The sequence below is a fragment of the Brachyhypopomus gauderio genome, chromosome 15 (genome assembly GCF_052324685.1).
Source record: "Brachyhypopomus gauderio isolate BG-103 chromosome 15, BGAUD_0.2, whole genome shotgun sequence".
NCBI classification, from domain to species: Eukaryota; Metazoa; Chordata; class Actinopteri; order Gymnotiformes; family Hypopomidae; genus Brachyhypopomus; species Brachyhypopomus gauderio.
The window spans coordinates 18496699-18520337 of record NC_135225.1 but is presented as its reverse complement, the minus strand read 5'-3'; the positions used below and the strand labels follow the sequence as shown (position 1 = coordinate 18520337).

Genomic DNA, 23639 nt, shown 5'->3' with positions numbered 1-23639 from the left:
CACAGGAAGCATTTTTTGCTAATTATAACAGAATCGCAGGAACAACAAAGACAGACAAAATAATCTGTTCTTACATAATGACTGTCCTGCTCTAAGCGCAGCGTCCCGTCCTGAGAGGAGCGTCCCGCTCTAGGTGGAGCAGATCCAGAGATGGTGATTGGTGGGTCCACTGGATGAGGGACCAGGTTTACTTGTTAACCTGAAACTGCATTAAATCTGCAGCGCTCTACAGATTTAATCAAATTTCCTTCTGCTTCATCCTGAGTGGCCAAAGTCTGTAGGACAATACACCACTGATGTCTGGGAGGAACCACAGAGCCAGGCAGCCTGAGACAGCCGTGCAACGTGATCTGATCACCAATATCACGGAGACAGACTCATTGATTGGAGGGCTCTTCCTTCTCCTCTCCTGTGGTCATCTACTGACCTGCTGGGCTCTTACGTCCCTGTTAATGTTGCAGATAAAAGCTACTTGAATGATCATAGCTCCACCTTGTGGTGAATCCTTAGCCTGTTAAACATGCATGAGTGAGCGTCTTCATATAAAGAGCTGTGTACAATGCAAGCAGTCTCACAGCAGAAATATTTGCATCATGGGGCTTCCAACACGTAGATGACAAAGCACTTTAGACATTAGACGAGTGTTAAATGACAAAAATGTGAAGACAAATCCTGTTACCTCAAGTGCCTCTCTAGGGTTTAAAAGATTGATCTAAACTCAAAATGGATGTGGATTCACTAGAGCTGGAGCTGTCTTGGGTCTGGGATTAAAGAGTATAACCTGCAGTTTCAGAGTCTGGTTCCTCTATGTATGGTTCTGTAGGGTTCTGTGTGGTTCTGTAAGGTTCTCCAAGGTTCTGTAGGGTTCTCCCAAGGTTCTGGAGGGTTCTGTATGGTGGGCCCAGACAGGTTCACACTCACCTTTACAGGTGAAGCAGCTGATGTGGAAGTGTCTGTCCTGCACACGCAGCACCTCCCCCCGACACACCTGCCCACAGGTGCAGCAGAGCAGAGCAGGTTTGGCCACATGCTGCTCCACGTCTTGGGGATGAGCTGCTGTGGAACAACAACACCGTCATGTTAGGGGCAAAGGCCTGGCCTGCTCCACCCTACTCCACTATTACCCCACACAGACCCACCCCACTATTACCCCACACAGACCCCCCCCCCCACTATTACCTCACACAGACCCACCCCACTATTACCCCACACAGACCCACCCCACTATTACCCCACAGACCCACCCCACTATTACCCCACACAGACCCACCCCACTATTACCCCACACAGACCCACCCCACTATTACCCCACACAGACCCACCCCACTATTACCCCACACAGACCCACCCCACTATCACCCACAAAGGCCCACCCCACTATTACCCCACACAGGCCCACCCCACTATTACCCCACACAGACCCACCCCACTATTACCCCACACAGACCCACCCCACTATTACCCCACACAGACCCACCCCACATTACCCCACACAGACCCACCCCACTATCACTCCACACAGACCCACCCCACTATCACCCACAAAGGCCCACCCCACTATTACCCCACAGACCCACCCCACTATTACCCCACAGACCCACCCCACATTACCCCACACAGACCCACCCCACTATTACCCCACACAGACCCACCCCACTATCACCCACAAAGGCCCACCCCACTATTACCCCACACAGACCCACCCCACTATTACCCCACACAGACCCACCCCACATTACCCCACACAGACCCACCCCACTATAACCCCACACAGACCCACCCCACTATAACCCCACACAGACCCACCCCACTATTACCCCACACAGACCCACCCCACTATCACCCACAAAGGCCCATCCCACTATCACCCACAAAGACCCACCCCACTATCACCCACAAAGACCCACCCCACTATCACCCACAAAGACCCACCCCACTATAACCCCACATAGACCCACTCCACTATTACCCCACAAAGACCCACCCCAGCGTGACCCACAAGGACTCACCCCACCATCACCCACAAAGCTCTGCCCCGCTCTGCCACACAAAGCCCCACCCAGCCACACAAAGCCCCGCCCTGCCACACAAAGCCCCGCCCTGCCACACAAAGCTCTGATGTCCCATAGGATCCATTTCAGGGCTGCACAGGCACACCTCTTTCAAAAAACAACGCTGTTGAACACTTTTAAGAAGTGAAACTGTTTGCCTACACACATTTACATATTACATACTACACTATGTCTTCAGGCGGTCAACTCACTGCATACGTATAAGCCTGGGGAATGCAAAGCATTATACCCTGCAGACATAACCCGTGTTTCTGGGGTCTCATGAATACTGATGAGCTCACGTACTCCTCCAGCCTTAGCCACGCCCCCTGGCCTCTGCCGTCTCAGGCCAAACAAAGCCTCCCCAGGGTGGGGGATGGGAACAACTGGGCCTGGTTTCAGCCAGATAACATCACCAATATACTGTACATCTCATCCACGTGACCTTTGCTTACAGAGTTAGTGGTTATTCTAATCAAAATAATAAGCATAAATGTGCAATACAACACAAAACAAACCTAGAACACAAATCAGTTCCAGTTCAACTACAGATCATGTCGATATAAGCAATAATAAATGCTAAATTTCCTTCGGGATCAATAAAGTATGTATGTATGTATCTATCTATCTAATATCAGTTTATATATGAAAATGATTAAGATTGGAGTGAGAGAGAGAAGATAGGGGAGAAATGAGATAAGGAAAGAACAGAAAGAGGAGAAAGAAGAAAAGGAAAGAACATAAAGAGGAGAGAGAAGAGAGGGAGATAAAAAATAGGAGAGAGAGAGAGAGAGAAGAAGAGAGGAAATGATGCCCCAGTGGATAGAGCCTTATGTTTGATCCTTACTTAATTTACACACACACACACACACACACACACACACACACACACACACACACACACACACACACACACACACACACACACACTTATATTTGTGTGAAAAGGCCAAACCAATTAACCCATTAAAGTAAGCTTTGTGCTGTACTTCAGCACATTGACACTATGTATTTGGGACAAACCTGAGCGTGTTTCATACTGTTGACCATCTCGGTACAACACTGAGGTGCACAGCTTTCAGTAATACCCTACAGCACTTAAAGAAAGGCACCAGACAGAAGAGCCAATGATGAGCCAGGCAACAGGGGCCAATGGCAAGCCAGGATATCAGCAGAAGAGCCTCTGACATGCCATGATCACATCAGAGTAGTGATGCTATTTTCATGAACAAGCCTCTTCTATTCAACAGCTCTTTGCTCAGAACGAACAGAGTTGTTCTTCTTTATTGCTCACAGCGCTCAAATTTTACTCCCTTCCCTAAATCCGCTCCCTGTGTGAACAGTTAAAGAACCAGTTCTTCACAAGACACAGAGAGTGACAGAACGAGTGAAGATCATCAGGTCTAACTTTCACAGAGAGAGAGAGAGAGAGAGAGAGAGAGAGAGAGAGAGAGAGAGAGAGAGAGAGGTGCAGATAGAGTCATTTACTGCTGCTACACCTATTGCTCACATGTGCAATGAATTCATATTGATAGGATGTCTTAATTTGATCCTGATCCAAATATTACCCTGTCATTACCCCAGTGTCATTACCCCTAGTGATTATACCCCAGATTAACACCAGTGATTACCCTAGTGATTATACCCCAGATTAACCTCAGTGATTACCCTAGTGATTATACCCCAGATTAAAACCAGTGATCACCCTAGTGATTATACCCCAGATTAACACCAGTGATCACCCCAGTGATTATACCCCAGATTAACACCAGTGATCACCCTAGTGATTATACCCCAGATTAACACCAGTGATCACCCTAGTGATTATACCCCAGATTAACACCAGTGATCACCCTAGTGATTATACCCCAGATTAACACCAGTGATCACCCTAGTGATTATACCCCAGATTAACACCAGTGATCACCCTAGTGATTATACCCCAGATTAACACCAGTGATTACCCTAGTGATTATACCCCAGATGAACAGAGGATCCCTGACAAAGAGGAAAATGTCTGACAGAATGATGGGGAGGAGCTTACACCGCCACTTCCCTACAGAGACAACACTCCTGTCACTCCAGCAGAGCTTGGATCTTTACTGCAGACATTTCCTGACACTGGCTCCACCCCCAAAGGATTTCTACTGTTCCATCCGGAGCGTGGAGAGCACAGAAGGTGCACGAGCCAGCTGTCTCGAACCTGCCACGTGCTTCAGGACACGTCCTGAGGGTTGTAGCCGTAGCAACAGGGGAGGGACCACTTCAAAGAGGGTTGTAACCGGAACAACAGGGGAGTGACCACTTCAAAGAGAGTTGTAACCGGAGCAACGGAGGAGGGGCCACTTCAAAGAGACGCACTAGATGAAAGAGGCCTCCACTGCACCTCTTAGAGTGGGTTTCCATGGTTACGGCTGCAGGCTGCCTGTGAGTCTATCCTACGTCCCATTAAGACTGCAGTGCTGTAACAAAGCAATAGTCATCTCTAGATTTTCCTGAACATAATCAGGTTAATAATAAATACATCAATATGATTGTTTATCAATACTGACTCAAATAGACCATGTGCAGGTAATTATGATTCCTCCCATATTCCTGGTCAAAACAAATTATACCACAAAACCAAATTATACCATTATAATTATTTATAATGAAGTAAACACAGCCAGACTATAGTATGTCAGATCACCAATCACACAGCACAGATCACTCACAGACAGCACAGATCACTCACAGACCAGATCACTCAGACAGCACAGATCACTCAGACAGCATAGATCACTCAGACAGCACAGATCACTCACACAGACCAGATCACTCACACAGACCAGATCACTCAGACAGCATAGATCACTCAGACAGACCAGATCACTCACACAGACCAGATCACTCAGACAGCATAGATCACTTAGACAGCATAGATCACTCACACAGACCAGATCACTCAGACAGGATAGATCACTCAGACAGACCAGATCACTCAGAGAGCATAGATCACTCAGACAGCACAGATCACTCAGACAGTATGAACACCAGACAGTACTACTGACAGCCACCACACATGGCCTAATTCTGCTCACAATCTGACACACTGGTCAACAGATCTGTAACAGTGACATTATTCAGCCTTCCATGTGATGGTCTGCTTCAAACGTGAATGAGGAAAACAAGAAGAAAAGTTGCATCAACAAATAAAGCATAAGTCTCTCTCTCCCTCTCTCACACACACACACACACACACACACACACACACACACACACACACACACACACACACACACACACACACACACACACACACACACACACACACACACACACACACACACACACACACACACACACCTTTCGTCTTGACCATGAGCATCAGCAGAGATGGAGCAGTTAGCCTGTGCTGCTGTTGCTGCTGTAAATAAATCCGTAGGAGATCCCCGAGCTTTGGAGAAGAAGCAGAGATTCACCATTCAGACACAGACACACACGGCAGCAAAAACACACAGCGGAGACACGCTCCAGTAGACACCTTCTCCCTCTCTCTCTCCTCCCCCTGCCCTCCCTCCCTCCCTCCCTCCCTCCATCCCTCCCTCCATCCCTCTACCCCCCCACCCCCAACTGAGAGCTCACCCATCTCTCGCTGCGGTATCAGGGTTGCCATGTGACAAGAGCTGAATATGTTACTCAGGAACACCTCTCTTAAAGTGCAAGTGCACACACACACACACACACACACACACACACACACACACACACACACACACACACACACACACACACATAACAGTAACGGATGTGTGTGCCTATAATGCTATACAGATCGTTATATAAAGCCAAATAGTGCTTACCAACATCAGAATACACACACACACACGCACACACATGCACACACACACACACACACACAATATATAACTACCAAGAAAGAAACAAGCACACAGAGAAATGATAAAAACAATGACAAAAACAATAAAACCCCCACATAATACATGAGACACATCACTGAGATGATGATTATGGACATTCAGTCATCTTCCTCAGGACCACGTCAGGTGAAATTGATGTCCCATATGTCCCCCTCAGCACCCCAAAATACCCCTCACTCTCAGAAAAAAGTTCACTTCCAGATAAATAATGTAGGCCTGAAACCACAAGTTTGCTTCTATCAAGTTTGTGCTGTTGAAGAATCATGACTCAGCACATATGTTGCCATAACAGGGGCGTAGTGGGGCCGTGTAAGAGCAGTCCATTAGCACACAGCCCATCTGTAGCTGGACGCTCTCTCTCTCCTGGACAGCATTACAGGCCCTAGAGGAACAACGATGATCACTTCATCAGGCCCTTCTGACATAACACAGCACAATATAGTGTTGTGGAAGGGATGAAAGCAGTGACTGTTCTCAGGTCAAAAACATCCAGAGGACCTCTAGAGTTTCTAAATGAGGAGACATATGAGCACTAGTGAGCCTATCGTGAGACGACGGCACAAGACTCTCTGCAGTCTGAGCAGCGTATCGCCTTTAATCACAGTCTTCAGACAGAAAAGGGATTAAACTGACAACATGGCAATGTGGGAACAGCAGGACTGCCAAATGCCATTAAATGTAAATGTAAATGCTTAAACAGGTCTGGGAACAGCAAGACTGACCTGCTTAAACAGGTCTGGGAACAGCAGGACTGACCTGCTTAAACAGGTCTGGGAACAGCAAAACTGACCTGCTTAAACAGGTCTGGGAAAAGCAGGACTGACCTGCTTAAACAGGTCTGGGAAAAGCAGGACTGACCTGCTTAAACAGGTCTGGGAACAGCAAAACTGACCTGCTTAAACAGGTCTGGGAAAAGCAGGACTGACCTGCTTAAACAGGTCTGGGAACAGCAGGACTGACCTGCTTAAACAGGTCTGGGAACAGCAGGACTGACCTGCTTAAACAGGTCTGGGAACAGCAAGACTGACCTGCTTAAACAGGTCTGAGAACAGCAGGACTGACCTACTTAAACAGGTCTGGGAACAGCAGGACTGACCTGCTTAAACAGGTCTGGGAACAGCAGTACTGACCTGCATAAACAGGTCTGGGAACAGCAGTACTGACCTGCATAAACAGGTCTGGGAACAGCAGGACTGACCTGCATAAACAGGTCTGGGAAAAGCAGGACTGACCTGCATAAACAGGTCTGGGAAAAGCAGGACTGACCTGCTTAAACAGGTCTGGGAACAGCAAAACTGACCTGCTTAAACAGGTCTGGGAAAAGCAGGACTGACCTGCTTAAACAGGTCTGGGAAAAGCAAAACTGACCTGCTTAAACAGGTCTGAGAACAGCAGGACTGACCTGCTTAAACAGGTCTGAGAACAGCAGGACTGACCTGCTTAAACAGGTCTGAGAACAGCAGGACTGACCTGCTTAAACAGGTCTGGGAACAGCAGGACTGACCTGCTTAAACAGGTCTGGGAACAGCAGGACTGACCTGCTTAAACAGGTCTGGGAACAGCAGGACTGACCTGCATAAACAGGTCTGGGAACAGCAGGACTGACCTGCATAAACAGGTCTGGGAACAGCAGGACTGACCTGCATAAACAGGTCTGGGAACAGCAGGACTGACCTGCATAAACAGGTCTGGGAACAGCAGGACTGACCTGCATAAACAGGTCTGAGAACAGCAGGACTGACCTGCTTAAACAGGTCTGAGAACAGCAGGACTGACCTGCTTAAACAGGTCTGGGAACAGCAGGACTGACCTGCTTAAACAGGTCTGGGAACAGCAGGACTGACCTGCATAAACAGGTCTGGGAACAGCAGGACTGACCTGCTTAAACAGGTCTGGGAACAGCAGGACTGACCTGCATAAACAGGTCTGGGAACAGCAGGACTGACCTGCTTAAACAGGTCTGGGAACAGCAGGACTGACCTGCATAAACAGGTCTGGGAACAGCAAGAATTTATTTCCATTCTCTATTTTTATTCTCTAACAGATATGTAACTTTGTTATGGCTTTATTTATTTGAACTGTAGTTGTATAATTTACACTTTTCTTTTTTTCTATTTTGCATTTTTATGCCACACACACACACACACACACACACACACACACACACACACACAATTTTCAGGGAGAGACAAGGAGAGAGGGAGAGAGGAGGAGAGAGCGAGAGACAGAGAGAGGGAGAGAGGAGGAGAGAGGGACAGAGAAGGAGAGAGAGACAGAGAGAGGGAGGGAGAGAGGAGGAGAGAGGGAGAGAGAAGGAGAGAGGGAGAGAGAAGGAGAGAGAAGGACAGAGGGAGAGTCAGATTTGTTTCTCCGTGTTTCTCTGTGTATCTGTCTCTCTAATGTTTCACTCTAATGTTTCACATAGGAAGATGAGGCTGTAACACAGAACAGAGAAGGAAACAATTAAATTAAGTAATAAATAATGAAGAAAAGTGGAAAAACACCCAAAACACCAGCAGAAGGTAAACAGCTGGACTAACCCTAAAGTTCAGAGAGCCATTAAACCAGGTGGATAAGGGAGTCCAGAGGCTACACAGAGGACTACTGCATAATCCAGCTTCAGTGTGTGTGCTGGGTGATACTGGGTCATATTTGGTACAGTTCTGGCTGAGTAAAGAGTGAGCGTTAAAAATATATAACTTTTTCATTTGGACAAAAGGATGTCAAAAGTACATAATGAATATGCATGACTTGGACATAAAGGAGTTAAATCTGAGACAGATATGTAAAATAATTAGATAGAATATGTAAATGACCTTGAAAATATGAACTAAAATTGGTCTCCCCAGATCCCTTCAGACACTGGAGAGTGCTCACCTCACACTAATAGTGATCTACTGGATAAGTGATACAGGAGAGTGCTCACCTCACACCAATAGTGATCTACTGGATAAGTGATACAGGAGAGTGCTCAGCTCACAGTGTTATTTACTTTGTTGCTGGAGAAAACTAATAGCAATAAAACCCTAATGTGGGACCTGGATCCACAACAGTCCAGTATAACCAGTCCATATTCTGGGTGTTTAAAGAACCCACTTATCCAACCAAGTTTCACGTCATCGCTGGTCTGGAGTAAAGTTCATTTAGCAGCATTAAAGCCTAAAGAGCCGTGTTCAGCATTAATGATCACAATGGAAATCAATTAAACGTCAAAGTAGTCCAGCAGGTGTGTAGCACATGTTAGTGTGAGCACACAAAATATGAAGCAGTGATCAATCAGTCTGGAAAGAGAATGCTTTTTACGAGGACACGCCCGTTTCACGAGGACATGCCCGTTACACGAGGACACGGCTGTTTCACGAGGACATGGCCGTTTCACGAGGACACGCCCGTTTCACGAGGACACGCCCGTTTCACGAGGACACGCCTGTTTGACGTACCCACGACTGTTCTACCATAATCTGGTTATCTGGATAAACCACCGATGTGGGATCCATTTTGGTACCCAAAACACAAAGCATTACAATACTGGGATCAGTCCTAATATGAAAAAACAGGGTGGGGTTCACATTGTTTTTCAAGCTTTTCCTGTTTCATTGGCTGTCCCTAGGGGGCACTCCGTGGCAACAGATCATGATTTAGCATGCACGCTTACCCACGTTTGTCTCTAGACGGTGATCTAGACGGTGCTCTAGACAGTTCTGTGCCACAGCCACTCCACTGATGAGTGGAACACATGCTCCAAGCAGGAGGAGACGAGGACAAAACCCAGCAAGTGCACCTGTCTGTCCTCCCGACCGGACCGGCACCACCCCCCTCAGTCCCACTGCGTGGCTGCTGAGCGAAGCCCCCCCCCCCCCCCACCTCCATCACCACCACCACCACCACCACGCCCGTGTGGCGACCGACACGCCACGGCGAGACGAACACACCAAGGTCAGCAAGGGAACAGAATCCGCTCTCCGCCTGTTAATCTGCCTGCGAGTGTGAGACAGGGTCCCGGGACGCTGGCTTACCGTCGTATCCGAAACAGGAGGTGATTTTCTGGGCGTAGTTGCACAGGCCGTCGTAGGGAGGCTGCTTGACGGAAGTCCGCTCACCCATCTCTGCTCCCATGCACGCACGCGCACACACACACACACACACACACACGCTCACCCACGCTCCATCTCACACACACTCTCTCCGAAGACCTGGTGGCACAGATCCGTGCTCATCAAGAATATATCCGCATGTGCTGTCTGGGACATGCACACACACATGCGCACACACAAACACACACACTCAAAAAGTGCTGAGATGGAGGATGTGTGTGTGTGTGTGTGTGTGTGTTCTGGTATATTAAAGCTGGGAGGAGGGATCAGCCTCTGATTACCATGGCAGCAGTCCAGCCAGTAACACTGCAGCCTCATAGTCAGAAACCAGTGGCCTTGCACAGAGACGGGGGCGGGGCCTAAGAGGAGAGGGTGGGGCCTAACAGGAGGCACAGCACTAACTCTAACACTAACCTATCCATCTACTCACACACACACAAACACACATATAGGAGCGACCGTAGCTTCTCACAAATCCCCAATAGTAGGTGATTAACCTTTTGTTCATTTCAGATACGAGTTCAGTTTGAATTTGTTCCGTTCAGGTCAAAATCTCACATCACACAAACTGTGGACCAGATGGAATAAATCCCACCTGCAATTACAGCAACATACAGGCACAGAAAATATAAATGTTCACTGGAAATGTAAATGTTCACTGTCTAAAGTCTAAAGTGTTATAAAAAGTCTAAAGAGTAATGAAGCATTCTAATAAGATTATTATTATTCTAATAAGATTATTATTACAGTGTATAAATACTGTAATAATAATCTTAATAATCTTATTATTAACACAACATAGTGTTTGAATGTTCAAATAATGGCGCACACACTGTCAGACAGCTAAATGAATAAATATAGTATGATGATCATTATGGACCAGCACCACAGTCCGATCCAGAATCCGCTCCGGGTTACAGAACTGCCAAACTGCTTTTCTCAGGTGTGTCATTAGGAGTCTTATTGTTCATCTTATCACACAGGTCAGGAATAGCCATGTCTTCAGTCCCACTCAGATATGTCAATAATCCCCAACACCACTTCACTGCAGGGTTAAAAATCTATGTACTTTCCTCATGAGTATTCCCTACAACAGGCTTCCAAGTTAGGGTTACAGATAGGGGTTAGGGTTAGGGGTTATGGCTAGGGTTAGGATTAGGGTTAGGGTGAGGGACGGAGGGATGGGAGAGAGGGGGATGGAGAAATCTAGGCCTAGTTTGGCTACAAGTTATACTACAGATGATACAAACTATTAATTTGCAGTTATTTAAAACTACACGTGCATCTTAATAAATTAGAAAATCATTAAAATGTTAATTTATTTCAGTAATTCAATACAAAAAATACTGTTATATTTTTGCAACTATAGTTGTTAAAATACATTTGTCAATTTGAATACATGGTTAATATCAAGTCCCAGATAATATAGCGTCTCCTGCTGCTGAAAAAAACGAATGTTCCCTTCAAAGAGCATTAAGAAGCATGTAGGTTAGCTAACATTTTGAAACGCTAACCACATAGATGGGGTCAACATTATGTGAAGTTAGTAAATAACCTAAGTGCTGAGGTTATGGCTAACTAAAAACATGTTAAGCCTGGTTCACGTGTAGTAACAGAATAGAGTCTGTGCTGGTGTCGCCCCCTGCTGGTCGACAGGCGCAGCTACAGCGCTCATTAACAACATGTGGAGCAGCAGGTGAGCCGTTCCGACTGCGCTCAAAGACGCTCACCGCCACATTCACCATCATCGCGGTCTACGACGAATGAGGGAACATACACAACACTGAACAACAGTTCACCGTCTACCATCATGAGCAATCACCACCGTCTGAAGGAAAGTTGCGTTTGCCGTCCGTTTATTTTTGGGGACCGGCTGGACACGGGACCGTTGACGCAGTGTGCATCGCACTCACCTTTCGCAGACATCGCCTACCGGGCGGAATGATTACAGACTGAAACGACGCGTCCCGACTCCGTCTGTGCCCGTTCCGTCGGTGACTATCCTCCACGGACACAGGACACCACGGATGAGCACGAGACACCGTGTCATTCCTCGTGCTGTGTGTGTCCTGAACCTCTCGGTGTTGGACGCTCACACCGTGCAGTGATGAACGACACGGATATTCACGGAGCGGCGAGGGAGGTGCAGCAGGTCGTTAACACCCCCCCCCCCCTCCTCCCCGTTACTGCGTCACTAGAACCGAGCCGGAACCGCGGGCCCGTGTAGAGGGCCACGTGCGTGTACGGCCCAACAAACTCAAACCTGCCAAGTTCACCACAATCCGACAGCGACCACCAGTCATGTCTTTAATAAAAAAAAAAAAAAAAAGCGCAGGAGACTGTACTTGAAGAAAGCGAGTATTTTTAATTGGGACGGACCAAGTATAAGAAAGCCATTTAAATATACAAAAAGGATGGAAGGTGCTCGAGACATCAGAGCCAGGACCTTGGTGGGACTCTGGGTGTGCAGGATGGGCTCGGTGCGGTCAACGTCTCCCTTTTAAACAATAAAGTGACAGAATGTGGCGACAACCCTAATATAATGGACAAAACGCACGAGCATGCATGATCATCATCTAAACTCTGCTCATTGCTGCATCATGGCAGTGACGTTTAATGGTTTGGTTTGTTTCTCCGTTATAATGTGCGGTGGCGCGTTCACGTCCGCCAGTGCCGCCCGAGGGACGGGGAACAGTGGCTGGTCCGTGAAAATGCGCTGGTGGGGGAAACGGTAACGGAGAGAAGGCAGAAATAAAAACCTCCGTTCGTAAGACTCAAAACCGTGATGGTGTAAGTAGAGGTCGATCTCCACTGCATATAAAGTAAGAGGTTTGTTAGAAACAGAGGTTCTCCTCCACTTACAACCCACCAAACAGACATGGGTTTGCATGCATTTGCACCACACAGCACTACGGCTATCACTGTATACATATATACATCATTAGAGAAAGCTTCAGGGCTTTCGGTTGGTATAAAATGTGTACAATCAAGAATAAAAAGATTTCTACAATCAAAAAGCCACTGCTACGCGATACACCCTTTGGTTCTTAAAACAATAATAATAATTAAAAGCATTTAGGTTCTGTTCAACATATAAATAGGACAATGTCACTGCGTGTGAACCTGCAATTTGTCCACAGCAAATCTGGTGGATGAGAGATCGCGTGAGGAGATCAGGGCCTGGCAGACGGGTGCCAGGGCATCGCGACTTCTCCAGACGTCCACACACGCTCCACACACGCTCCACAGCACCAAGGTCTGGCACTCGGGATCACTCCCCACACCACGCAGGCCGCGCGGACGATGACGTGAGCGAGTTCCGCCCACGACAAGGGCGTTTCCAGCTCTACACGCGGCGTCCGCGTGAAGCCAACCGAGCCAACTTTGGCTCTCAATGCGACGGAACGTGGAAGAGAGTCCTCTGGTTAACACTATTGCTGGTGTAAAACTATTAACGACTGAAAATGTAAAACAGGAATAACACCTTACAACCACCAACACGGAGCTGATGAGCGGAGCAGTCCGAGAGCTCTGTGAACACCTGCACTGCAGTCTCACCCACAATAAATACCTGCAAACAGTACGAGCATCCGGGAGGTTCGCCACGGAAACGCACAAACTACAAATGCACAATGCAGTGGAGAAAAAAAGTGACTGCAAAAACGAGGTGGTGCAGAAGCACTCTCACGGACAGGGCAGCGGGGGGCGGAGCGGGGGGCGGAGCAGGGGGCGGGGTCGCTCCAGTGCTACCTGGGATTTGTGACATGTGCAAATGAGCGCGGACCAATTGAAAAACTCCTCTGTGTTCAGAGAGCAACTCAACGGTGCATGTGAGAAACGAGGAAGAGCAGTGTAGTCTTCGTCCCGCCCAGACGCAGTTCATCTCCTGAGTTACACGTCCGTGTGGAGGAGGAGGCATCAGGGGGTTGTGTAATAGTAGAGACGGCCCTTCTCACCAAACATCTCCCCATTACCAGCCCATGAGGAAATCAGGAGAAACTAACTCAGGATCTGTTACTGTAACCACAGCGATGTTTTCAAAATTAAATGTTACGCAATTGTCAATTTGTTGGACGTTCAACTTCTTTAATCTAATTAATTTTCTCAATTAGATCTGTTAATTAGTAGCTCAAACTGTTTTTTCGACAACTTTTGGTGTAAAATGTATAGATATATATATCTTTTTTTGCAAGCTACAACACAGCTAGTATCTGCGTAGAAGAAGAAAAAAATTAGAAAGTCAAAAAATAAAAAGCATCTTTCTGAGGTGCAACTCATGGCAGGATTAAAATCCCCTCAAATCAGCAGTCAGTAAAGGCAATAGGGGGCAAAAATAAATAAAAATTAAATTGGGAAAAAGATAAAAAATCCAAATGGCCAAAAGGAAGAATATGGGGAGAGGTGAGGGTGACCTGGGAAATGTAGTCAAATGGAGGGAGAGACAGACTGAGTGCATCTGAGAAGTGACACGTGCGTGTGAATGCTACGAGACGCCCCTCACGCTGCTGCTGAGGACCTCTGAGCTTCGCCCACATCCCAACTGCCCCCCGCCGGTGTCCGAGTGGAGTCACCCCAGAGACACGGGGGTATCCGTGGCAGCACCGTGGAGGGGGGGGCTCCATGTCAGATCTCCTAAGAGCGTGTTGTCAACAGGGCTGCTGAGAGAAGCCTGCACTGAGGGATGAACGATGCGGCAGGCCCGGCCCAGGGGGACGGAGGTGCGGCCCGGCAGGCCCTGCCCGGGGGGGGACGGAGGTGCGGCCCGGCTCACGGGGAGGCGGGAGCAGACGCGTGGAACTTGACAAAGGCGATGGCAGCCAACTCCTTGCAGAACTCCTCCAGGACGATCACACCCTCCAGCAGAGTGACGTGATCCACGCTGAGGAGAAGACCAGTCACAGCAGTGTCAACCAGGGTGAACCATGTGGGTCACAACGCTCGCTAGGCCGTGACTGCACGGGTTATATGGATCTACTGTCTCTGTCAAAGCCTCAAATACAAGAACAGATGCAGAATGGAGACATTATCCGTTAGACATACTCTACAGGAGATCTGAGATTCTGGAAACCCAGAACCCCTTTAAATCTGGGAGAATAAGAAATCTTGGGTGTTTCACCAGCTTGGGTGCATCACCAGTCCTTAGTGGAGTGTGTGTGTGTGTGTGTGTGTGTGTGTGTGTGTGTGTGTGTGTGTGTGTGTGTGTAAGAACAGCGCACTACCTCAACACCTCCGGCTCCAGGCCTAGTAGACGTTTCCTCACCAGCAGCAGTTTAGGGGTGAAGTCAGGGACACGGTGGATCCTCAGCATCAAGTCCCCCACCACCTGACCAACACGAGAGGGAGATGAGCCCCCCCCGCTCAGACAGGCGGGGACACCCGCCTCGGCTGTCCCACGCGTCTCCGCCAGGACGTCGGCACCGGGAGTGTGTTTGTGATGCAAAGGGAGGCGTCGTTACCCTGACGATGACGGAGAAGAGAGAGCGGCAGCCCGGAGCCAGGTTGATGTAGGGGTCCAGCAGGTACTCGTGCAGGTGAGGGTGTGGCAGGAGGGCCAGTCGGGACAGAACAGACGTCACCTGCAGGTTCACGTCGTACGGCTGGGTCGGTCAGACAGGTGGGAGGAGACCGAATGTTAGAGAGGACACATCCATGCACGTGCGGTCTACATCTGCCCCACATTAAATGCGTTTGTTATGAAGTCTTCACGCTCACAGGGAGAAGTTTCTGAAGGAAAAGCCCCTTTAAGAAACATTTCCGTGAAGCGACAGACGAGTGCAAACACGTCCACTCCTGAGCTCACCTGGTCCAGGACGCGTCCCATTCTGTCGAACAGCACTTTGAGGAAGTGTCCTTCAAAGAAAGGGTGGTCCAGGCAGCACGTCTCCAGAGGCTTTGGAACGCTTGGCCAGTTCCACCTCTGGCAGATGCCACAGTAGTCCCGAAACTGCACACAAGCACAAGAACCGAATGAAGTGTCTCACAGGCAGGTGCGGGCACTTCACACTGGTGGAGGGTGAGCGGAGGAGTTCCACTCACTTGTCTGTGCGCATCTCTCAGGTACGTGTCGTAGCCGGTACCTTCCACCTGGTAGGACGATTTGGCCTCGTCCGGAACCAAGCACAAGAAACTGAACAGAGAAGGTACGTTAAGCTCACTACCTCAACGTTTCCGCCCCAGAGAGACGTGTGCTTGCGCAAGTGTTGTTCACACTATACAAACCTGTTCACAATTTTGTGGACTTCAGTTTTCCCATCATGCTTTGCATGTTCTACGCTCTGTTGGGGAGAGCAGCTGAACCAATCAGGGCTCGAATGCCTGGTGTCTGGAGACAGGTCTGAGAACAGCGGGTCCTCTTCCAAATCTCTGCCAGACAGGAAGACAGGATAGCTGTGTGTTCATGTGGACATTTAATGTGGTCTGACAGGTACTGCTGTGGGCGTGGCTCTTACATGGCATCGTGCGGTTGGCCGTTGTCCATGTGCTCACGCTCGTCCCGCTCGTCTGGCGGGCGGCGCTCGGTGTAGCTACGTTCCTCCAGACATCGCAGCACCAGGTTCTGCAGAATGTGTTGGCAGGGTTTCTGCAGGAGCTGCTCGAACAGCCGCAAGGTCATAATGCTGATCTGCACAGAGAACAGCACAGGGTCATAATGCTGATCTACACAGAGAACAGCACAGGGTCATAATGCTGATCTACACAGAGAACAGCACAGGGTCATAATGCTGATCTACACAGAGAACAGCACAGGGTCATAATGCTGATCTGCACAGAGAACAGCACAGGGTCATAATGCTGATCTGCACAGAGAACAGCACAGGGTCATAATGCTGATCTACACAGAGAACAGCACAGGGTCATAATGCTGATCTGCACAGAGAACAGCACAGGGTCATAATGCTGATCTGCACAGAGAACAGCACAGGGTCATAATGCTGATCTACACAGAGAACAGCACAGGGTCATAATGCTGATCTGCACAGAGAACAGCACAGGGTCATAATGCTGATCTGCACAGAGAACAGCACAGGGTCATAATGCTGATCTGCACAGAGAACAGCACAGGGTCATAATGCTGATCTGCACAGAGAACAGCACAGGGTCATAATGCTGATCTGCACAGAGAACAGCACAGGGTCATAATGCTGATCTGCACAGAGAACAGCACAGGGTCATAATGCTGATCTGCACAGAGAACAGCACAGGGTCATAATGCTGATCTGCACAGAGAACAGCACAGGGTCATAATGCTGATCTACACAGAGAACAGCACAGGGTCATAATGCTGATCTGCACAGAGAACAGCACAGGGTCATAATGCTGATCTACACAGAGAACAGCACAGGGTCATAATGCTGATCTACACAGAGAACAGCACAGGGTCATAATGCTGATCTGCACAGAGAACAGCACAGGGTCATAATGCTGATCTACACAGAGAACAGCACCGGGGTTTAATGAGGTAAAGAGGTGGAGGGTCTTTACCTCATCTGAGAGGTGGTCACAGTGTCCGATGAGCCTGTGGCGTAGTGGGATGTGGGCCACACTGGCGGGGGCTTCGGGACCCACTTCCTCTCCCAGCAGGAAGTACACCGTCTCCTGCAGCAGAGCCTCCGACGTCACCTGCCTGATGATTCTGTTCAGCAGTGCTGTGGAGGTTAGGATACCCACCTCTGACCTAGAGAGAGAGAGAGAGAGAGAGAGAGAGAGAGAGAGAGAGAGAGAGAGAGAGAGAGAGAGAGAGAGAGAGAGAAAAGAAGGCATGTGCAGATAATCTATTAAATGTGATGCCACAATCAACCAACAGAACAGCCAGCCAGATGTGTGTGTGTGTGATTCAGAGTATGTGTGCCAATCAGGGTGTGTGTGTGCGTGTGATGCTCACGTCTGCATCAGCTGTGGCTCCATCACTGGCACAAAGAAGTGGTCTCTTACTGCTCGGGCCAAACGTGTAGCTGCTGTCTGCTCAAACACACAAAGGACACACACACACACGCACACCACATCACCTCGGAACAGAGCACAGCCATCCCACATAATTATCCAATCATCTCAGACCGCAGTAATGCAGCCAGGCGGGTCGGTCCTGGAGTCCTGGTTACCTTCTGGGCCTCTTTGATCAGCTGATCGCAGTAGTCCAGCCACGACAGGAAGGAAATGAGAGCTCGCTTGCCTGTGAACGCTGCGGCATCCTCCTTCAGGGTGTACACGTCCAGCCTGGGGGCAGGGGTCAGAGGTCAGGACACAGGTGGGGAAAGGAAGGCCTTTCACACGCAGTTCAACAGGTAGTGGGAGGAACTTATCCAAGCAGAAACATCTGCGCATTCATAGAAGATCCGCATTTACATTTACGCCTTTGGCGGTGTGCGTCTCTTTGAGTGAATTATGACACGGCTAACTGGCGGAGTAGGGTGCTAATCCCAGGTCAAAGGTCGCTGGGGGCTGTGTGACAGAGCCTCGGGTGTGGGTACACACCCCCAGTTGACAGACTCCACGGTGTCGATGTCGAGCGGGTCCATGGATTGGGGCAGTGCCTGGTAGAAGGTGGTGAGACGTCCCGTCAGCAGGTCACACAGGCCGGCGCTCTCTGTGAGGGTGTGAGCAGCAGCGTCCTCGGGGAGACTGGCCAGCAGCATGAGACCCTCACATGCCTTCACCACGATACGGCCGTCCTGGAGGAACACACACACACACACACACGCACGCACGCGCACACACACACATATGTCTTTACAACCATGCTACCCTACTGAGGAGAACCATCACCGAGACTCGTACATACACACACCTTCACTAGAGACTCGTATACACACACCTTCACTACAGAGACTCGTACATACACACACCTTCACTACAGAGACTCATATAGATACACACATTCACTACAGACTCGTACACACACACCTTCACTACAGAGACTCATATACACACATACCTTCACTACAGAGACTCATATACACACATACCTTCACTACAGACACTCGTACAATCACACACCTTCACTACAGAGACTCGTACAATCACACACCTTCACTACAGACTCGTACAATCACACACCTTCACTACAGAGACTCGTACAATCACACACCTTCACTACAGAGACTCGTACAATCACACACCTTCACTACAGAGACTCGTACAATCACACACCTTCACTACAGAGACTCGTATAGACACACACCTTCACTACATATAAGGCCATCAATGGCATTCAAGTTCATTTTTTAAAGTTAAAGTTCTCAACATCATTGGCTGTATGACACAGTCATCATGTACAAGTGTGTGATTGAGTGTGAAACAGTGTGCTTGGGGACCCTCACCGGGCTCTTGGTCAGATTGAGCAGAGAGCTGACCAGGTTGTAGTTGCTGCTGCTATTGCTGGGTAGGGCAGAGGCCCCGCCCTCATGGGCGGGGCTGCTGGAGAAGGCCGCTGGATCATCCTGGCCGACGCCCACGTGTCCCTCCTGGCCGACGCCCATGTGCCCCTGCTGGCCTGTGTCAGGAGAGGACAGGTCCTCCTTCAACCCTTCCACATCCGAACCCTTAATGTCCCCACGCTTAGCCTTATTCTGCAGGGACAGAGACGCACAGGACAGTCACCACCACACAGGCTGGACATACTGGTCAGTGCTGCTTCATGGCACAATTTATTCAGATGAATTATTCACAATTATAGCACGTTAATGCTCAGCAAACAATGACCATTCTCCAACATTCTTTATCATCACAAATATTATTATTATTGATTAAAAGCATCAGAATAATAAACATACTAAATTGTTTCAGACCAACTAATTATCTAAAGCCACAAGACATACGTACGTGCACAAGTACACAGACAGACAGACAGACAGAGAGCCTACCTCCAGGAAAAAGTTCACCAGGTAGGGGTCCTGTTTAAGTTTGGCACACACCGTACAGAGGAACTGGATCTCCTCGTTCTCCGTCGGGGCGGCCAGAACCTCCCCACACAGGCGGATCAGTTTCTGGAGACACAGCAGCAGAACGCTCGGCTTTCGTCTGCACCACCTCAAGACACGCGACGGCGACTTCTACTAATCCACATCAGTATGTAATCACTAGCAGTTTCCTTAGAAGCAGTCGTGGAGTTAGAGACCACAGCCCGTGTGTGAGCTCCAGACCTCCAGTCCAGGGCAGGTGTTGGGTGGCCAGTGTGGGGTCACGCACCCCCAGTCAGCCCAACACTGATATATGTGGAAATATGACAGCACTGCTGAGACTGATAAATCTGCCCCAGCCACCAGCATACCTGGGTAAGGTGTGTTGAGAAACATCCATCAGCCAATGAGTGAAGGTACGGATATACACCTCACTTTCACAGGTGTGTGAGCGTAGAGCTTGTGTGATAGTGTTCTGAAACACACCTCACCTGCACAGGTGTGTGAACGTTTCTGGTGAGCGTAGAGCTTGTGTGATAGTGTTCCCGAAACACACCTCACCTGCACAGGTCTGTGAACGTTGATGTGTGGCAGAAGAGGCTGGCGGATACGGCCCAGGAGTTTGGTGTAGAAGCCCAGAACCTGCTGCCTCATACCAGGAGGACACTACAGGAGGAGAAGAATGAAGTCATCAGAACAGCACCACCTAGACACACACGTTACAAACAGCAGACACAGACACATGGAGGCAGCGAGCTGCTTTCACCCATCTTGTTAGGAAATGCTAAATACTTTTTTGGTAAACATGCTTTCTGCTAAATCATGAGCCAGTGGCTGTGATTAGGTCAGGATATGCCATAATTCTGACATGTAACTGCTTGGGCATGGGGCATCCGACACAGGGTTCTGTCCAGACACGTGTCCTGCCATTTGATTCAGGACTCTGTCCAGACACGTGTCCTGCCATTTGATTCAGGACTCTGTCCAGACACGTGTCCTGCCATCTGATTCAGGACTCTGTCCAGACACGTGTCCTGCCATCTGATTCAGGACTCTGTCCAGACACGTGTCCTGCCATTTGATTCAGGACTCTGTCCAGACACGTGTCCTGCCATCTGATTCAGGACTCTGTCCAGACACGTGCCCTGCCATTTGATTCAGGACTCTGTCCAGACACGTGCCCTGCCATCTGATTCAGGACTCTGTCCAGACACGTGCCCTGCCATCTGATTCAGGACTCTGTCCAGACACGTGCCCTGCCATCTGATTCAGGACTCTGTCCAGACACGTGCCCTGCAGTCACACAGGCACGATCGTCCTGCCCCTCCAAAAGTCACGACAGGAGGCAGCTTACATCGGCTTTGCCGAGCGTGTAGAGCGTTTCCAGAATCTTGTGGTGGAGCAGGTACTCCATGCAGGGTCCGGTCTCCCCCGACTCCCTCTCTCCCTCCTCCTGCGTCAAGATGTCCAGCATCTGTTCCAGGTGGGAGGGGATGTTGGTGTCTGTCACTGGGGCTTTGTCATCTACAGACAGGGATCGTTCTGCGTTAGTGGTGACTCACTCGGCAGTGACACTCCGTGCAATGTTGTTTATGGGGACATTACCACAGCACACACAATAACCATCATTTCAAGACTGTGTTAAGTTTGTTTCATACCGTTCAAGGAAACATCTTTGATTAACACTGTGTTCATTAATGGTGAGATACATATCAATATACATGGCAAACATCAGAGAGAGTGAGAGAATCTCACCCGATGCCTCGATGTAATAATGTGTAATAGCTTTCCAGTGGTAAACAAAGTCTTCCTGCAAAGGCAGCGATGGTGCCAGCTGAAACAAACAAACAAACAAAGAGTCCGTCGTCATGTATGAGGAAGAAGTCCAGAACAAACCAGGCAGTGTCCTGTGTACCTCAGTAAACATGAAGACATTTGAAGGAGACGTGAGTAACTAAGTGGAACACAATAACACTCCGTGTTGGGGTGAGACAGACGTCCTGGTGTGTGTGAAACGCGAAGGGCCTCTCCCCCTGCCAGAGCCCGGGAGCTCGGGTAGCACTTTCAACGAGCAGACAGCACCAGGCCTCGGCTCCGCGTCCCCCACACGGCCCGCTCACCACGACACGGTGACTCTGGTCTCCCGTGTTTCACGGCTGTAAGTGCCGGGCGGGAGTGTGCTCGCTAACCGGCTCCGCTGGCGTGTGTTCGGCCTGTAGCAGCTGTGCTAGGCTAGCTGTTTGTGTTAGCCACTGTGCTAGCTCACGCGCTAACGGCTAGCGGCGCTGCTAGGAGACCAAATCCCGCCCGCGTCGCGGCCTCTCCGGGGAGGAAACGGGGGGAGACTGGGCGAGAGGTGCGGAGCTCACCGCCTCCACCGCGTGCTGGAGGATGGACGTGAATTTGGAGAACATCTTGTTCTTGGACTGGAGGAGTTTTTCACGAGAAGACCGAGAGAATTCCTCTATCTTCTTCCGTCCGCTGCCGCCGCGATCCAGATTGTCCGGGTTTCATAAATAAACCTGCACAGGAAAAATGAGCCCTCGGCAGCCCGAACACAAAACACGTCGGCTTCACAATTCAGCTCCGCGACGCTGGTGCGGCCACCGTGGCGTTTCCACGCAGCGACGCGCCCGACCTCCAGCAGGGGGCGCGCGTTCCCCCCTCCAGCACCGCGGCGACGCGCCCGACCTCCAGCAGGGGGCGCGCGCGAGCGCGCGACGTCCTCCGCTAACTGCGTGCATAAAATATGTCCGCGCGCCAGTGTCGCCAAAGGACGATTGCACAATTCGGGTTTTTTTTCAAGAATAGAATGCACTGCTTTACCGCAAATGCATTACAGCGCAAAGAAATGTGTAAGAATTGCAACAGAAAAGTGCAACGAAACTTTATTTTATGATTTACCAAGACGGCAAACAGAAGTCCAACTCTTTTGTTTTTCAAGCATTGTTTTCTTGCTTTTTTGACTCGAATCATTAAACTTGGTGTGTGAAAGTTGCATCGTTTAAAGTCTTTTTATGACTTACATGACATTTTTCAATTAAGTAGTAATTTTTACGTAGTCTTAATTTTATGTAAGTGATTTTCAAGCGGTCCACGGTTTTCCATTTGTCTTTTATTGGGTTCACCTTTATGTTTATTAATTAACACGAGACCCCTGAGACTTTTACTTTGAAGTGCCGCTGGGGTGATTGTGACATACCGAGAAGGAACAACGCCGCCTTCACGGTACCAGTAACATAGCTGATGGAAAAATGTCAGCGGTGCCTGATGGCAAAAAACTGGTCCGGAGCCCAAGTGGATTACGCATGGTTCCGGAAAACGGGGCGTTCAGCAGTCCGTTTTCGTTAGACGAGCCTCAGTGGGTTCCGGATAAAGAGGTACGATTGCTGCACGTAAAACCGTGTACTGTCGGGCGCGGATCGCGTCTTCTTGGGCGGTGTTGTTGAGCTGACCTAACCCAGTCTGTACAGCAGGAACACACACACGGAGGTGTCGGTCCGAGCGATAGACGTCGCGTCTCACATATGGGGACAGTGAAGTGGTGTGTGTGTGCTGTTTGTTCAGGGCAGAAATGGGGACAGTGGAGTGTGTGTGGCACGTGCCCTGTTTGTTCAGGGCAGAGATGGGGACAGTGAGGTGGAGTGTGTGTGTGTGTGTGTGTGTGTGTGTGTGTGT

The 23639-nt window shown here is 49.3% G+C and overlaps 3 protein-coding genes across 6 annotated transcripts in view; 1 reads left to right on the top strand and 2 right to left on the bottom strand.

Moving 5' to 3' along the window:
• ablim1a (actin binding LIM protein 1a) overlaps positions 1 to 10123 on the bottom strand; it is a 34563-nt gene extending 24440 nt beyond the window's left edge. For both annotated transcript variants that reach the window (XR_013121362.1, XM_076975035.1), the window contains exons 1-2: positions 9988 to 10123; positions 922 to 1056 (exon numbers count right to left, since the gene is read on the bottom strand). Coding sequence is in view for 1 of the 2 variants with exons in the window: in XM_076975035.1 (XP_076831150.1) it covers positions 922 to 1056; positions 9988 to 10087 (235 nt within the window). In the remaining variant the exon portion in view is untranslated. The remainder of the gene's footprint in view (positions 1 to 921; positions 1057 to 9987) is intronic.
• fhip2a (FHF complex subunit HOOK interacting protein 2) lies at positions 10033 to 22614 on the bottom strand. Of its 2 annotated transcripts, XR_013121361.1 has the most exons (18): positions 22331 to 22614; positions 21717 to 21795; positions 21316 to 21485; positions 20523 to 20627; positions 19926 to 20048; positions 19383 to 19631; positions 18538 to 18734; positions 18165 to 18279; positions 17948 to 18024; positions 17548 to 17740; positions 16515 to 16687; positions 16285 to 16428; positions 16102 to 16192; positions 15866 to 16009; positions 15522 to 15662; positions 15285 to 15388; positions 11979 to 14944; positions 10033 to 10164 (listed from the first exon to the last, which is right to left on the bottom strand). XR_013121361.1 is itself a non-coding variant. In XM_076975034.1 (17 exons), the coding sequence occupies exons 1-17, from the start codon at positions 22373 to 22375 to the stop codon at positions 14833 to 14835; spliced, it is 2262 nt and encodes a 753-aa protein (XP_076831149.1). In that variant the 5' UTR covers positions 22376 to 22614; the 3' UTR covers positions 10860 to 14832. The 2 variants fall into 2 exon arrangements, 1 of the variants encoding a protein (XP_076831149.1); XM_076975034.1 differs by lacking the exon at positions 10033 to 10164 and having other exon boundaries at positions 10860 to 14944.
• Positions 22615 to 23154: 540 nt separating this feature from the next.
• Positions 23155 to 23639, top strand: part of zfyve21 (zinc finger, FYVE domain containing 21) — a 6734-nt gene continuing 6249 nt past the window's right edge. Inside the window, exon 1 of one of the 2 annotated variants that reach the window (XM_076975036.1) lies at positions 23155 to 23341. In XM_076975036.1, coding sequence (XP_076831151.1) covers positions 23216 to 23341 — 126 coding nt within the window. In that variant the 5' untranslated portion in view covers positions 23155 to 23215. The remainder of the gene's footprint in view (positions 23342 to 23639) is intronic. The other variant, XM_076975037.1, reaches the window with a different exon arrangement.